The 15,435-nt window shown below is 35.7% G+C and overlaps 1 protein-coding gene across 5 annotated transcripts in view; it reads right to left on the bottom strand.

Moving 5' to 3' along the window:
• Positions 1–15,435, bottom strand: part of ATG2B (autophagy related 2B) — a 141,728-nt gene that overhangs the window by 125,115 nt on the left and 1,178 nt on the right. For 4 of the 5 annotated variants that reach the window (XM_072630300.1, XM_072630302.1, XM_072630301.1 and 1 more), the window contains exon 2: positions 7,276–7,438. In XM_072630300.1, the coding sequence (XP_072486401.1) occupies positions 7,276–7,438 (163 nt within the window). Of the gene's footprint in view, positions 1–7,275; positions 7,439–10,341; positions 10,588–15,435 lie in introns of all 5 variants that reach the window. The other variant, XM_072630303.1, reaches the window with a different exon arrangement.

Raw genomic sequence — 15,435 nt, 5'->3', positions numbered from 1 at the left:
TAGTATTCTAGATATGGGAAAAGCCAGTACACAGGTATGGAGATGGATGATAGAATATTATATAAGGGGAACATTATGGTTCCTCAGCTAATATCATTGAACTGTAGCAGGCTGAAAGAAAAAAGCTGAAAGAAATTACATTCAAAATAACTATAGAATGCATAAAATATCTGAGACCCTTCCTCTCAAAACATACAAAGGGATTATATGAATACAACTATAAAACAATATACAAATACAACTATAAAATAACTTCTTTTTGCAGAACAGAAGACAATCAGATGTTAACTGCTTATGCTTGGGTGATATTAGTATATTAAAAATTATAATGTTGCCTAAATTAAATTAATTTACAAGTTTAGTGTCATGCCCAAGAACAAAAACTTTCCTTTATATAACTAGACAAAAAAAAAAGAACTACATTCATTTGGGCAAACAAAAAGTAAAATATATCAAAGGAAATTTTTTTTAAAGACTAAGAATGGGACCACTCATACTACAGCTTTAAGTAATAATTATCAAAATTATATGGTACTGGGTAAAAAATTTGAAAAAGTAATCGATGGAACAGATTAGGTAAACAAGACTCAGAAGCATAGCAGCACTGCATTCAATAAGCTAAGAACTATCAGTTATTGAGGTAATCGTTCCCTATCTGACAAAACTACTGGTAAAACCAGAAAGCAGTTTGACAGATATTAGGTTTAGACCCACACATCTCACATCAATTATCACAATAAATTCCAAATGAATCCATGACCTGATATAAGAGCTCATAACAAAAACAAATTAATGAAGGAAATACATTTCACAGTCATGAGTAGGGAGAGAGTTATTAAAAAGGGGAAAGAGAAGTTCAAAGGATAGAAAATGGATATTTTGATTACATAAAATCGAAACTTTGTGCAAAAGGAAAATCAGTGCAATGAGAATTAGAAAGGAGAAGTTAACTGGGTAATGTAAACTATCAATGACTGATAATGATAATAACTAGTATTATACACAGCTAAAATTTGCAAATTAAAGATTTGCAAAGCATTTCATTTTATCCTTACAACAATCCTGAGAAACAGGTGCCATTAAGACAGAGGTTAAGTGACTTGCCCAGGGTCACATATCAAGTAAGTGTCTGAGGTCAGTTTTTAACTTAGATCTTCCTAATTTCAGGTCCAATGAGCTATCTAATGTACCACTTAGCTACCTAGATGACCAAAAAAAAGTAAAATAGCAATTACCAGAGGGACAGTGGGAGGAAAGGAATACCAATGAATGTTGTTAGAGTTGTATATCAGTCTAATCTAAAAAGCAACTTGGAATTATACCCAGCGTCACTAAATGTACACAGCACATGGTGTAAGGAAGTTAAGGGCAGACTGAAAAGACACATATATATGTAAAAAATTAACAGCAGCACTTTTTGTTGTAGCAACTAACTAGAAACAAAGTAGACACTTATCAATTAGAAAGTGAATGAACATATACAAATGCAATTAAATATCATTACATCTTATAATGAAAAAGAAGCATTCAGAGAAAGCTTCAAAGACTGCATAAACTGATGCAGAGTGAAATGAGCAAAAAGTTTACAATATGACTAGAATAAAGTAAACAACTGAAAGACTTAAGTGTTGTAATCAATGAAATTACCAATTATGACAGATGAATTTGTGGGAGGAAGATGGATGAGTGTAAGAATTCCTATCCTTTTTTGTTATGTACTCCTTTAACAGTGAGGGAACTGAGGCAATTAAGACAGCAAGTGGTTAATTGTGGGAAGTTAGTGAACCACCTGACTCCATCTCATAACTCAATTCTGGGACGAACTCATTTCCCTTTCTATTCAATTAAGGATCTAGTCCAACTTCTGTGTTGTGAGAAAACTATTCAATTGCGGGAATTGGGGTGGGGGGGGAAACCTTATTATATTATTTGAACCTAGCCCTGAGTTGCTGGGAAGCTGCAGTCCCTTTATCTGTTGTTTACAGACCCTCAACTAAGGATCTAGGTTATGATGACCAGAAACCTAGTCAGATTCAAAGGTTGATGCAAGGAGTTTGCTCACAACTGTATATCTCAAGCAAACCATATGTCTTATCTGAAACTATCCCCATACTGACCAATCAGTTATTGTTTCCATATTCCTTTAACTGCATGCAGACACTTGGGAGAACTGGGACGTTTCTTCTTCTTAATTCACAGAATGGCACCTGTTCACTCTCCCCCTCCCAACTTGGAAAGTCCCTAATCTCTCATCCAATTAGATATCAGATTATCTAATGCATTGTTTTCTTTTAACTAACTGGCCTTACTCGATTAATTAGTTTTTAATGTAAAAAAAAAAGTCTGTCTCTCTTTGTATTCAGGATCCAGTCCTAAGCAGAAGAGGTCTGGTCCTGCTTTGTTCAACAATTGGTATATATTGCTTAATAAATCAATATGCTCAAACAATCGAACTTTTGTTTCCTCGGTCATTTCATTTTTCACCTGCAACAGAAGTCTGATGAAGCTTATGGACCCCTTCTCAAAATGTTTTTAAACGAATAAAACAAAATACATAAGATTACAAAGGAAACCAAATCTTTTTAGGTTATACATGTGCAGTCATGCAAAACATATCCATAATAGTTAACTAGGGCATCCTCTGGCCATCCAAATATCTGGTCACTAGATCCAGATGGCTCTGGAGGACAAGTGAGGCTGGCAACCTTGCACAGCTCTCCCTCACTCAAAACAAAGTCAAGTGCAAGTCATGTCATCATTTCTCTGATGGCATGGTCTTCTTTGACAACGAATGATGAACACACAACAACAACAGCATCCATAATAGTCATGGTGTAAAAGAAAACAGACCCAAAAAAACCAAGCAAAATAAGGAAAGTTTAAAAAAGAATTATGCTTCAATCTATATTCAGATACTATCAGTTCTTTCTCTGGGGATGGATAGCATTTTTCATCATAAGTCATTCAGAGTTGTCTTGGATTCTTGTATTACTGAGAATAGCTAAGTCATTCACAGCTGATCATCTTACAATATTGCTGTTGCACACCGTGCATTCATTTTGCATCAGCTCATACAACTTTTTCCAGGTTTTTCTGAGAACATTCTGCTCATCATTTCTTACAGAATAATAGTATTCCTTCATAATCACATACTACAAGTTGTTCAGCCATTCCCCCATTCATGGGCATCCCCTCAGTTTCTAATTCTTTGCCCCCAAAAAAAGAGCTGCTACAAATATTTTTGTATATATGAGTCTTTTTCCTTTTTGGGAAACAAATTACTTTGAAAAAGTTCATAGAACCTCTGAAATCTAACCCCAGGTTAAGAATCCCTCAACTACAGGTACAGAGACATAAACTTTCAGAAAGTCAATGAGTGAAATTGTTTTGCCTTGTCTATACTTATTTGTCACAAGGGAAGGGATTCTATTTGGTAGAGAGGAATTGTGAGAGAGGGATTTGGTGCACAGTGATAGCTATGTAAAAAAGAGAGAAAGAACAGAGTAGCAACAAAATATATATATTGGAACTCTTACCATAAAAACACAAGAAGCTGAAAATCACATACCTTTTACAGTTATGGAAAAAGGATGAATTCTTAACCAAACAAGAGTCAGACATAAATATCAAAGATAAAAGAGCTAATTTAAATTACATGAAATTGAAAAGCTTTTGCACAAACAAAATTTCTAGGATACATAAATAAATGTCAACAGGGGGAAAAGTTTTATATCAGATGTCTCTGAGAAAGGATGTGACAAGATATGTTAAGGGGCTGCCTGAACTTGTCTTCTTGACTTGTCACGTTTTCCAGAAACACTGGACCTGGAGAATGCAGGAAGCCCTGAATGTGTGAAGGACAAAGTTCCCCCTGAGCTGTCATAATTTGTTGTTTGCACCCTAAGTAGACTCACTGTGTGTCCTTGGGAGTCAAGACAGTTGCCAGTTAGTTTGCACCAGAATGAAAAAACAGTCTGTGCAGCTAGGACCCTTGTAGGTAAGCATACCATCATATCTTCATAGTCTAGCAGTTCCCAAGGAAAAAGAATGCTACTTCTGTCATCTTACTTAATGAATTCTCCTCCCCTTCAGGAGGCAATTAGTCCTTTCCTCACCCCTACTAACATTTCCCTCTCCCCTTGCAAGTCCCATTTAGGAGGAGATTGCTGTTCCTAGTCCTCCCTTGGTTGAAATTTCATAAATATGCAAGCTTTTGGATTGTGAACTTCTTGCACCTGGAGTTCACATGCACATTCATTTCTCTTGTAATAAAAAACTGACTGTAAAACTGAAATAAGTTGCAACACATGTCTCATGGACTTATGATATTTTTCTGGCTAACAGATACAAAGACAAAAGAAATATATAAGACCAAAAGTCATTCCCCAAAAGAGAAGTGGTCAAAGGATAGCAACAAACAGTTCTCCAAAAGATTGCAAACTTTTAAGAAATGCCTTAAATCACTAGTAAGAGCAATGCAGATAAAAATAATCCTGAGGCTCACCTGACATTCAGCAATTAGCAAGATGATTAAAAAAGGTAAACACTCAATGTTAGAGGGATTGTAGAAAAGAGAGACACACTAATGCACTGTTTGTGGAGCTGTAAAGTGATAAAATTCTGAAAAATAATTTGGAATAATGCAAATAAAGTGAATAAAATATCCATACTCTTTGATCCTAAGATTCTCTAGAAGGTTTGTGACACACACACAAAAAAAAAATCTATTTTTTTTTTATCATACCTTTGTGTTGTAGCAAAGAACACAACTAGGGAATCTGGTATGGAATGTTGCTATGCCATAAGAAATGACAAACATACTCTATATGTACGTAAGCACGAAAGCATACCCTGTATGTAAGCATGACAATACTTATATGAACTCATGCCAAATGAAATAGCAGAAATAGGAAAACAATGTAAGCAATGACTAGAACAATTTAAATATAAAGAACAATAACAATAAAATAAAAAATTATTGCTGCAATATTAGAATGACTGAGGTTGGCCCTAAATAAGAGATATAAAAAAAAATATATCCCTTCCCCCCCACTTTGAAGGAATAAGTAGAGTCCAGAGGTGTGGTACATTACATTTAATGTCACTTTTTCAATGTAATGATTGGTTTTGCTAAATTTTTTTGTCTTACCTTTTTTTTCTTTTTTTATACTATTAGAAACAGCTTTCTGGGAGGTGGTGGGAAGTTGTAGAGGGAGGGATATGAGCGAAATGCAGATAATATAAAAACAAAATTCATAAATAAAAACTGTTTACAAAAAAACATTCAGTAGAACAGGATGCTTTGGGAAATCTACCATACCCACAACAGAAACCCTGTAGGTTCTTCCACTTCTCTGTGAGATCATGAAGGTTTGACAGCAATGTGTGAACTCATTCACTCAGTAATTAATACAATATACAAATGTATGACAAACCCATAAGTTTCTGTGAATGTGTCTGCATACCCAGGTGTGTGGTAGTCTTGTCAAAGCTTCTTAGTAATATGACCCTTGATTAGGCTAATAAAAATTGCAGAAAAAAACATCTTTTTAAAAGAATACATGTCTAAATAGCAGATCTTAGTAAAGAGAAGAACCATCTCTTCATCAAAGCCTAGAATAGAGAAGGAAATAATGGGGATGGTGTCAATGGATTGTGAGATGAGAAAGAGGGGCAAAGTGATGGATTATTGACAATGGCATCTATTTTCTAAATAAAAGATAGTCCAAGTTGCTCAGTGGGGAGGATAAGGGGAACAGATTTCATGTAAGGTTTAAAGATGAGTTCAGAATAGCCACTGTAGGTAGCAGGATAAGGAATTACTTAGAGAGGACTAAAAAGAATGCCTGCCTTCTGTGAAGCACTAATTGAAGTAAGATAACTGTAGAGGACAAAGTTCACTTAATTACATGAAAAAGAGAACTAAATTACTTTTCATAAACAGTTATATTAAACATAGCCAGCACCTGAATAATATTCTAAATATTACAAATCAAGAAAATAATATGTTTATACATTGTGGTATAAGATAAAATATGCAGCTTTCGGTTTTTAAAAATCCAATCTCTTTCAGTATGTCAGTTTTCTTTTTTATTAATTTAATTATTTATTTATATTTAGTTTCCAGCATTTATTTTTATAAGATTTTGAACTCTAAAATTTTCTCCCTCTTTCCTTCCCTCTCCCCAAGACAACATGCAATTTGATATAAGCTATACATGTATAATCAATTAAACATATTTTCACATTAGTCATGTTGTGAAAGAAGAATCAAACCAAAAAGGGAAAACCATGAGAAAGAAATGACAAAAAAAAAAAAAAAAGAGGAAATAGTATGCTTCAATCTGCATTCAGACTCCATAGTTCTTTCTCGGGATGTGGATAGCATTTTCCATCATCAATGTCTTTTGAACTGACTTAGATCATTGCATTACTGAGAAGAGCTAAGTGTATCAAGGTCAGTCATCTCACTATGTTCAGCATGTCAATTTTCAAAATAATTTGTTCTAAATATTTCTTCTCCCCTATCCTACTATACAAGATTAAGTTACTCTTGAGATTTTGACAACACCTTAGAAAGAAAAGGAAAAACAATTAACAAAAAGTGTGATCATCTGGCCTTATTGAAGATTATATTTAAAAGTAAATAGTTACTGCTCAAGTTTAGTTGAATTGATGGGTAAGGATGCTCTTATTTTTTAAAAGTTTTAAAAGATAACCTTCTAGTAATCAATAGTTGCAATTAGAGTTTTTTTTAAAAGCAGTAAGATAAAGCAATGGTTGGATGTGGGGAAGAAGAGTCAAAGATAAAAATAATACTTCATATTTATAAAGTACTAAGATTTACAAAGCCATTTCTCCACACTTTTACTGAGACAGTGCAATTATTATCTAGTTTACAGCTAAAGACACTGAGGTTCAGAAAGATTAAGTGATCTATCCATGACCACGATCACTAAGTGTAAAATCTGGACTTCAAAAATCAGGTTTTCAAGATTTCTAAGTCCAAAACGGGTTTTTTTAATGTTGTACTACCTAAATCACCACTCCAAGACTTCAAACCTACTAGAAAGATAATGGTACTATCAATGGAAATAAAAGAACTATGAAGAATGGAAAGTTTGTAGAAGACAAGTTCAGTTTGGACATATTAAGGATTCAGATAAAAAAACCTGAAAGCTTCCTTGCACTAAGCTACACAATAATATTTACAAAAAAAAATGGAACCAAATAAAATAGTTATAACCAGCACCATTTAATTCATAGCATACTTACCTAATCGAGGTCTAGGCCTGAACACCAGTTCTAATCCTTTCACTTCTAGTGCACAATTATCTTGTAACAATGAGCCCCAAGGAACAGAGAGAGAGATTGACTGAATAAATCCTTCTGTAACTTCTAGAGGTGCATCTGCAGACTCCAGAATTTCATTGAGACTCTGAGGAGAGAACAGAAGTTCACTTTTTACATTAAATTTGAAAATAGCTTACATATAAAACTGAAAACAGTATAACATACAATTTAGTAGTAACAGAGCAAGCTGAAAATACTATATAATTTTATTTTAAATCAAATACTAGAAATTCTACTATGTGGAAGACATCACCGCTTATTCTTTGCTTCTTATCTCACACATTAACAAAAGGTATGTTGAAATTCAGGGATGGATCATGTTCTCCATATATCCCAGGGAACATCTAGCATAGTTTTAAGTACATTGAGAGAAAATATGTTGGAATGGGAAAAGCATTCACTGACCTGGAGTCCTACCTAAGGCTCACTTGTTATTTATAACCTACAATTTACAAAATTAGAATAATAATACTTGTATTACCCATCCCACAGGGTTATTTTGAGTTTTAAATGTAAAGTATTTTGTAAACCTCAAGAAGGGGTGTGCTGATAAATGTTTAACAACTGGCTCTCCAGAAAAAAAAAGCAAGAGATACTTTTACATATAACCTACATTTTTAACATTTCCTACATCACTTTCTTAAGGATAGAGAAATCAACAATAAATCAAGCCTAGATTTGTGGCATTTGTTGATTTCAGAAGCATAAAATTTCTGAAGTATAAAAATTTACCTGTGGCAAACTGATAGGTAACTGGCTCTAATACATCCCCTGAGGTATTATATATACTTTAACTACAAAGTAGGCATTCATATATACATATATATGTGTATATATATGTATATATAGTGACTTACTAAAGAGAGCTGGGAGATTCTTCCCCATGAGATTTACTTCCTCTTCTCTACATCTCAAAATCCACTATCTCCCCCATTCTCTCTTTTACTCCAGTCTAATGAAGTACTTCTCTGAAAGATGAACCTCTACATATATTCCTAATCTCATCCCCTCCCATTTTTCATCAGCAAAACAGGCCCCACAATCCTCTCCCCCTTCTCTCTAATCCCATCTTTTGCTATTGCCTACAAACCCCCTCTTCTCATTCTTAAAAATCCTCATAGACATACCATCTCTCAAGTTCCCATCTTATATTTACTCCCTTTCCTAGTCAAACTCCTAGAAAAAGCTGTATACACTTCTTGTCTATCATTTCCTCTCTTCTCATTCACTTTTCAATTCTTTTGCAATCTAGCTTCCAATCTCATTATTTAACTTAAACCACTCTAGCCAATTACCAAAAATATCAATTGCCAAAATTAACTAATTTTTGTCAACCTCATCCTTCTAAATCTCTCTTGAAATACTTAACTTACTCTCTCCTCCATGTTACACTCTCTTGTCTGTCTTTATGACATTGTTCTATCTTGGCTCTCCTCCCAGTCTTTATCTCCATCTGCTTACTGGACATCTCAAACTCAACACATACAAGAAAGAATTCATCTCCCCCTCCACCCCCACCCTTCTTCTTCCAAACTCTCCTACTGTTGTCAAGAGTATCACCATCCTTTCCAGTTATCCAGGTTTGTAATCACAACATTATTCTTTACTCCTCACTATCCCTCACCTCACATATTCAATCACTTCCCAAATCTTGTCACTTCTGCCTCCCTATCTCTCTCCTATGGACCCATCTCTCTACTCACAAGCAACCATTCTAATTTAGGCCCTAATCATCTTTCACTTGGCCTACAGCAGCAGCTTCCTAATTGGTTTTCCTGCTTCCCGTCTAACCTCATTACAATCCATCTTCCACAACAAAACTACTAGTAGATTTTCTGAAACATAGGTCTGACCATGTCATTTCTGCAATCAATAAACTCCAAACATTTGTGACTGTCTTTAGGATCAAATATAAATTTCTCTCTCTGGTTTTCAAAGCTCAACACAACCTGGCCTCCACTTTGCCTCCTGTCACTTTCTTCTTAATCCCTTACAATTCTTCTGGTTTCTGACTTTATCATTCCACCAAAATTCCTCTCTCCAAAATTACTAATTATCTCTTAGTTGTGAAATCCAATGATCTTTTCTCAATCTTCATTCTCCCTGACCTTTCTACAGCCTTTGACAATGATGATCACTCTCTTCTCCCTTTTCTTTAGGTTTTCAGGACAACATTCTCTCCTGGTTTTCCTCTTATCTGACTACTCCTTTTGTCTCCTTTACTGGATCCTCCTCCAGATCACACCCTTTTAACTAACTATAAGCATCCCTCAAGTTTTTGTCCTGGGCCCTCTTCTCTTTTACCTCTGTATACTACTTCATTTGGTAATCTGACCAGTTCTCATAGATTTAATTGCCATCTCTGTGCTAATGATTCTCAAATCTACCTTTCTTGATCCAATCTCAAATCTCCAACTGCGTTACAGAAATTTCAAAGTGGTTGTCCAGTAGACATCTTAAACTCAATAACAAAATTCACTATTTTTCCCTAAATCTTACCCTTGCACCTGCATTCCCTATTATTGTGCTCTCCTCTCCCTACATGGGATGTCATGCTCTTAACCTGTAGGTACTCAGCCCAAAGGAAAGTAAATTTTGAAGGCTGAAGCCTACCTTGATGCATCTTGGGGTCTACTGGCTAGATTTCTTTGTCAAAGACCACACCTGAAAACCCAATTTGCTCTAACTCTCATTGACTGGCCAACAACAGGTCCCTGTACAAGCACCACTTAATGGTTACGTTTTGGCTCAAAGTAAACATAAATGGCAATTGTTTCTCTTTTGGCCACAAACAACCTAAGGGTCTTCCCCTCCCAGTTTGATTTTTTTTTTTTTATTAAAGGGGTCATCCCTTGGCTCACTTCTTAAACAGCCCTAATCACTGAATGGGCTTTGCCTCAAGCAGTGATAACTTGGAAAAACCTTAGCTTAAAAAGGCCAAGGTCTCCCACTGTATCCTAGGCCATCTCCAGTTGTCATGATTTATACCTGGCCACAGGATCCAGATGGCTCTGGAGAAGAAAGTGAAGCTGGTGACTTTGCACAACCCTCCCTCACTGTGTGAGGGAACAAATCCAATTTATTTGCAAGTCATGGTATCATCTTCCTATTATCATGGTCCTCTTTGAGAACGAAGGACGAACCACACACAACCACAGTATTGCCTTTGCAACATTTCTCAAATATGCCCCTTTCTCTCCTCTTACATGGTTGATGGGGATGGGATCCGAATCCCTAAAAGAAAATGACCATATCTTTAAAAGCAACTCAATCCCTGAATTTTCCCATATGTTTCAGTAGCCCAGATTACTAGTGCCTCCACACAAGGTATCTGGCCCACCCCAGTCCACCTTGATTACTTAATTAGCTTACTTGACACTCCTTAATCCCACTCAGATCTTATTATATAAAAGTACCAATCTTCCCCTCATAAAATTAGGCAGATTTGTTAGCAATCTCAATGGCCTAACTGGTGTTATAATAAAACCTCACTACTCTGACTGAAAAAAGGCTTGAGTGGTAGAATTCTTTCAGGGCAGATATGCCCTGTACACCCTTGCATTTTGGGGTTCTTGGCACCCCAAACCGTATCACTGTCACTACTCTCATCACCTCATGCCTGGATTACTGCAATAGCCTGCTGGTGATTCTACCTGCCTCAAGTCTCTCCCCATTCCAATCCATTCAGCCACTAAAGTGATTCCAGTCATGTTACTCTCCTACTCAATAAACTCCAGTGGCTTCTTATTACCTCCAGGAATAAATACAAAATGATTTGTTTGATAATCAAGGCCCTTCATAACCTAGCAGCCTCCTACCTTTCCTGGTTTCTTACAAATCACTCCCCAACTTATACTCTTAAATTCAGTGATGATGGCCTCCTGGATGTTCCACAAACAAAACAATCCATCTCCAAGCTCCCAGCAATTTCTCTGGCTCTCCCCCCAAGCCTGGAATGCTCTCCCTCCTCCACTCCAAATACTGACCTCCCTGGCTTTCTTTAAGTCCCAACTAAAATCTCAATTTCTACAGGAAGCCTTCCCTCAACCCTTTTTAATTCCAGAGACTTCCCTCTTTTAATTATTTCCTATATATTTATTGGTATTCGGTCTCCTCCATTAGATTATAAACTCCCAGAGGGCTTATCTTTTGTCTCTTTTTTAACCCCATCACTTAGTACTGTGCCTGACACAGAGTGGTATTTAATAAATGCTGATTGATTATATACTTTATCATCAATACCCTCAAAGAACCCAGACAAATTCAGCTAAAAGAAAATCTCAAGTAACAAGGATTTGTTATTTATATAACATATTTATATTATATATATTTGTTATTTATATAACATAAATAATGTTATTTAGAGTGTTAAAGGTCTTTCCCACCCACTGATGCCCATTAAGGGAAGCAATTAAGGGAGGCACACCGCTTTTGTTAATTTCTATTGAGGCACTGGATCAGAGGGTCCTGCCCTCTGGCTCTGAAATAGGTATAAATACGGAGGGGTGAGATTTTGTTTCGGGGCTTACAAGTTTGAAATGTTTACTCGCCCAGAAGAGACTCTGGGTAGGGACCAAGGAGCTGCCCTACACCTTTGTTTGAAAACCCAGATGTTGGTGCTTCTCTCTCTGGTAACTATGTACGTATGGTCACACAGTTGGATCTGTCTGTTCATCTGTGATGTAAGTGTTGCTGTCTATTGGCTGATCTGTGTTTCCATTCGTATTTTTTCTCAAGTTTAGGGTGCTGACTTTTTCCCCTGAACTAAGTGAATGATACATGTGCTTGATTAAAGTGATTGTTGACCCCTCAAAAGTTGCTTTCCTTTTAGAAAAGCAGATGTAAGAACCTTATACATATAGCAGGCCCTTCTGTGTATGTAGGGGTCCTTGCTGTTACACAAGCTTTTAAAATATTTAATACCTTTTTTATTATGAATACTGAATCAAACTGGAAGATATTAAGGACACTTATAAATAAGTACAAAACTGGTATAACAGAAAGATAAGTATACTGTAAATAAGAACACCTAGGTTCTAATCTAGTATCTTACTGCCGAAGTTCAAACTCATCTAATTCATACACAAAACCATTCACAATATTGAACTCCCCTATCTTTTCAATCCTGAGTTACATTATTCCACTCCATCTGGCTGCAGCTAAACTATATTATTCTCAGCCCCACATACTTGTTCTATGCTTTCCAATCCTCTAGGCTATCTTCATGTTGTTTCTGAAGCTTAGCATTTGTTCCTTATTTCTTTCCAGTGACTGAATTCCTACCCATCTTTTAAACTTACCACAAAAGGTTATGACATGTCTGAAATAACAGAAAGTAATATGTACAATTTAGAAGAATAGCAGAAGCATGCCACCAATTCAAGAGACAATATCCAGAAAGAAATTTCAGCTATTAGACCACCAATCTCATGTCTATTAAACATGCACACAAATACAAAATAAGAGTTAATAAACAGGGTAAACTTAGATATCTTAAAGCAAAGAGGCAAATCTGACTTCAAAGATGTCATTACAAGTGAGAAGGGACTCATGACTGAACACCCAAGTTTTCAAAATTCTTTATATAATATCTCATTTGAAACTCCTAAGAACAGTTTTTTACAGATAAGTAAACAAACTCTGAGTGGACTTACTTGCCAAAGGTTAGTATCAAAAGCAGAATTTGAATCCAAAGGTTCCTAATTCCAAGTCCAACACCATACCATCATACCTTGTCTCTAATAAAAAGGAATGGGTAATGGCATGTTTTTAACTATACCAGGGAGGGAAAAGGACAAGTCCATTCTTAAAGGCAAATGAGATAATGTATGACAATGTGAATAAATGTGAATAAAGTGAAGCTTTTCAGCTCTTATTTTGCTTGTGTTCTCCTCCCTTGAATGGTCTTCGGACAGAAGAATAGAAAAGGTTGCAGGGAACAGAAGTATAAAACAGTGTAGACAGACAGCATATAGCTACACTCAATGAGTTCAAGTCACTAAGCCCAGAAAAAGCTACCTCTTTGTGCTGTTTTCCTTTTATGCTATGAATTGTACAGAACCTACACTTGGAATCACAACCCCATATTCATTCCTGAATCTTCTGGGAACTATATGGTACTTATACTTTCATGAACCTGTTCATGCACAAGTCTCCTAATTCTCCACAATTCCTCACAGCAAAGACTACTGTGTACTGAATTAAAAAAAAAGTTTGAGAACCACTGTCTTAAGAGTATTAAAAGAATTAGCTGACATAAGTGTTAAGCCATTGTCCATGTTGTCTGAAAACTACTGGAGAATCCAAAGGCACTAATTTTCATAGAGCTCTGAATACAGCTAACTGTGGCAAAATTCTACGCCACACGGTTAAGAAAATGGTTAGTGAGCACTTAGGAAGCAGTAATCACTAAAAGCCAGCATAGCTTCACCAAGAACCTGTCTATCCAGTTTAATTTTATTTCCATTTTTGATAGGTTAGTTACAACATAGAATAGTGGGCATAGTGAAAGTCTTGGAGTTGCAAAGATTTGGCTTCAAATCCTGACTGATATGTGCTAGCTATGGGATCATAGGTTAAGTCATTTAGCCTTTCAGGGCCCCAGGCAACTAAGATTGTAAGTGATACATGTCAATCTGCATTAATATAGTCTTCGCACTCACAGTATCTCTACGTTGATGAAATCTGAGTTCCAAAACAAAAAACTCAGCCAAAAACTAGACTGTTAGCTCAGAGTAGCGGTGTAGACATAGAACAAGCAAATTACACTTATGAATAAGATGGAGAAATATGAACTATATATACGGGTAAAAAAAGATTTTGAAGTAAATGAATGACTAGACCCAAAGAATAGTCATTCATGGCTCAATCAACCAATTTACAAGCATTCATTAAATGCCTACTTACTATATGATTGGCAATGTGCCAGACACTGGAGATAGAAAAACAAAAATGAAACTGACCCTGTTCTCAAGAGGCTTACAATCTAAAAGAAGCAGCTTAAATTCTTTTAGAAAATACAACAAACACATCTATAATAAGTATGTACAGTACAAATGAAAATAAATACAAAGCAGTTTAGATAGGGAAGGGCTTTAAAACTTGGGAGGATTAGCGAGGTTACTAAGTGCCCCAGAAATCTGTTCTTGGGCCATTTCTAATAATGAGTTGAAGTGATATAGCATAGGTAAAGCATTTAAGGAATGAAAACAGTCTGACTAGATATCGGTATCACACCACTACTTACAAGCAGATATTACATATTTACAAAGGAATTTATGTGGCAATAAGAAGTGAAAAGATACTATCATAATTTAAGTTAGCGAGAGAGAGTACCATACTTAAACTGATTACTTAAAATACTTTTTTTGCTTCCAATTCTGTCCCTCCATTATTCCCCTCCAAAAAAAAAAACAGACCTTGGTTAAAAAAAATTGCAAAGTTGAGATTTACTTTACAAATGAGACAGAACAAAGAAACCAGTTTTATCCAGGATGTTTTCTAAATAAAGTAAGTTCAGTAATGCTTTTCAGTTACAAAAATTATAAAACAATGAACCAAAATTTCTTCGGATAGTAAACGTAATAAATGGGGGCGGGAGAAGTGAAAGGGAGAGGTATTCTATTCTTTTGTGACAAGCCAAAGATTGAATTTAAAATTTAAAAGAACGCAGTAAATACATCCTCACAAGATCTTACAAGGCAGCTAGATGGCTCAGTAGATACTTGGGTGGGCTTGGTGTCAGGAAGACCTGAGTTCCAAACCTGCCTCTGACACTCACTTTGGGAAAGCCACTTAAACCTGTTTGCTTTAATCCACTGGAGAAGGAAACTACCAAGAAAACTCCACACTAGGTCATTAAGAGTATGACACAACTGAATAACAACAAATGATCCTATGACCCTAAGTATAGGTGATTTAATATTAAAATATATATGAAGCATTATATACTGTAAATTAAAGCTTTTGGATGACAACTTGAAATATACCCAAAAACTGCAACATCAGTTTTTATGATCTATCCTTTTAAAAGAGCTCTATATAATCCATATAACTTTGCTAACTCGGATGGCTTAAAAAGTA

The sequence above is a fragment of the Notamacropus eugenii genome, chromosome 1 (assembly GCF_028372415.1).
Source record: "Notamacropus eugenii isolate mMacEug1 chromosome 1, mMacEug1.pri_v2, whole genome shotgun sequence".
Taxonomy (NCBI): Eukaryota; Metazoa; Chordata; class Mammalia; order Diprotodontia; family Macropodidae; genus Notamacropus; species Notamacropus eugenii.
Note: the sequence above shows the minus strand (reverse complement) of the source record. Positions and strands in the feature narration are given on the sequence as shown.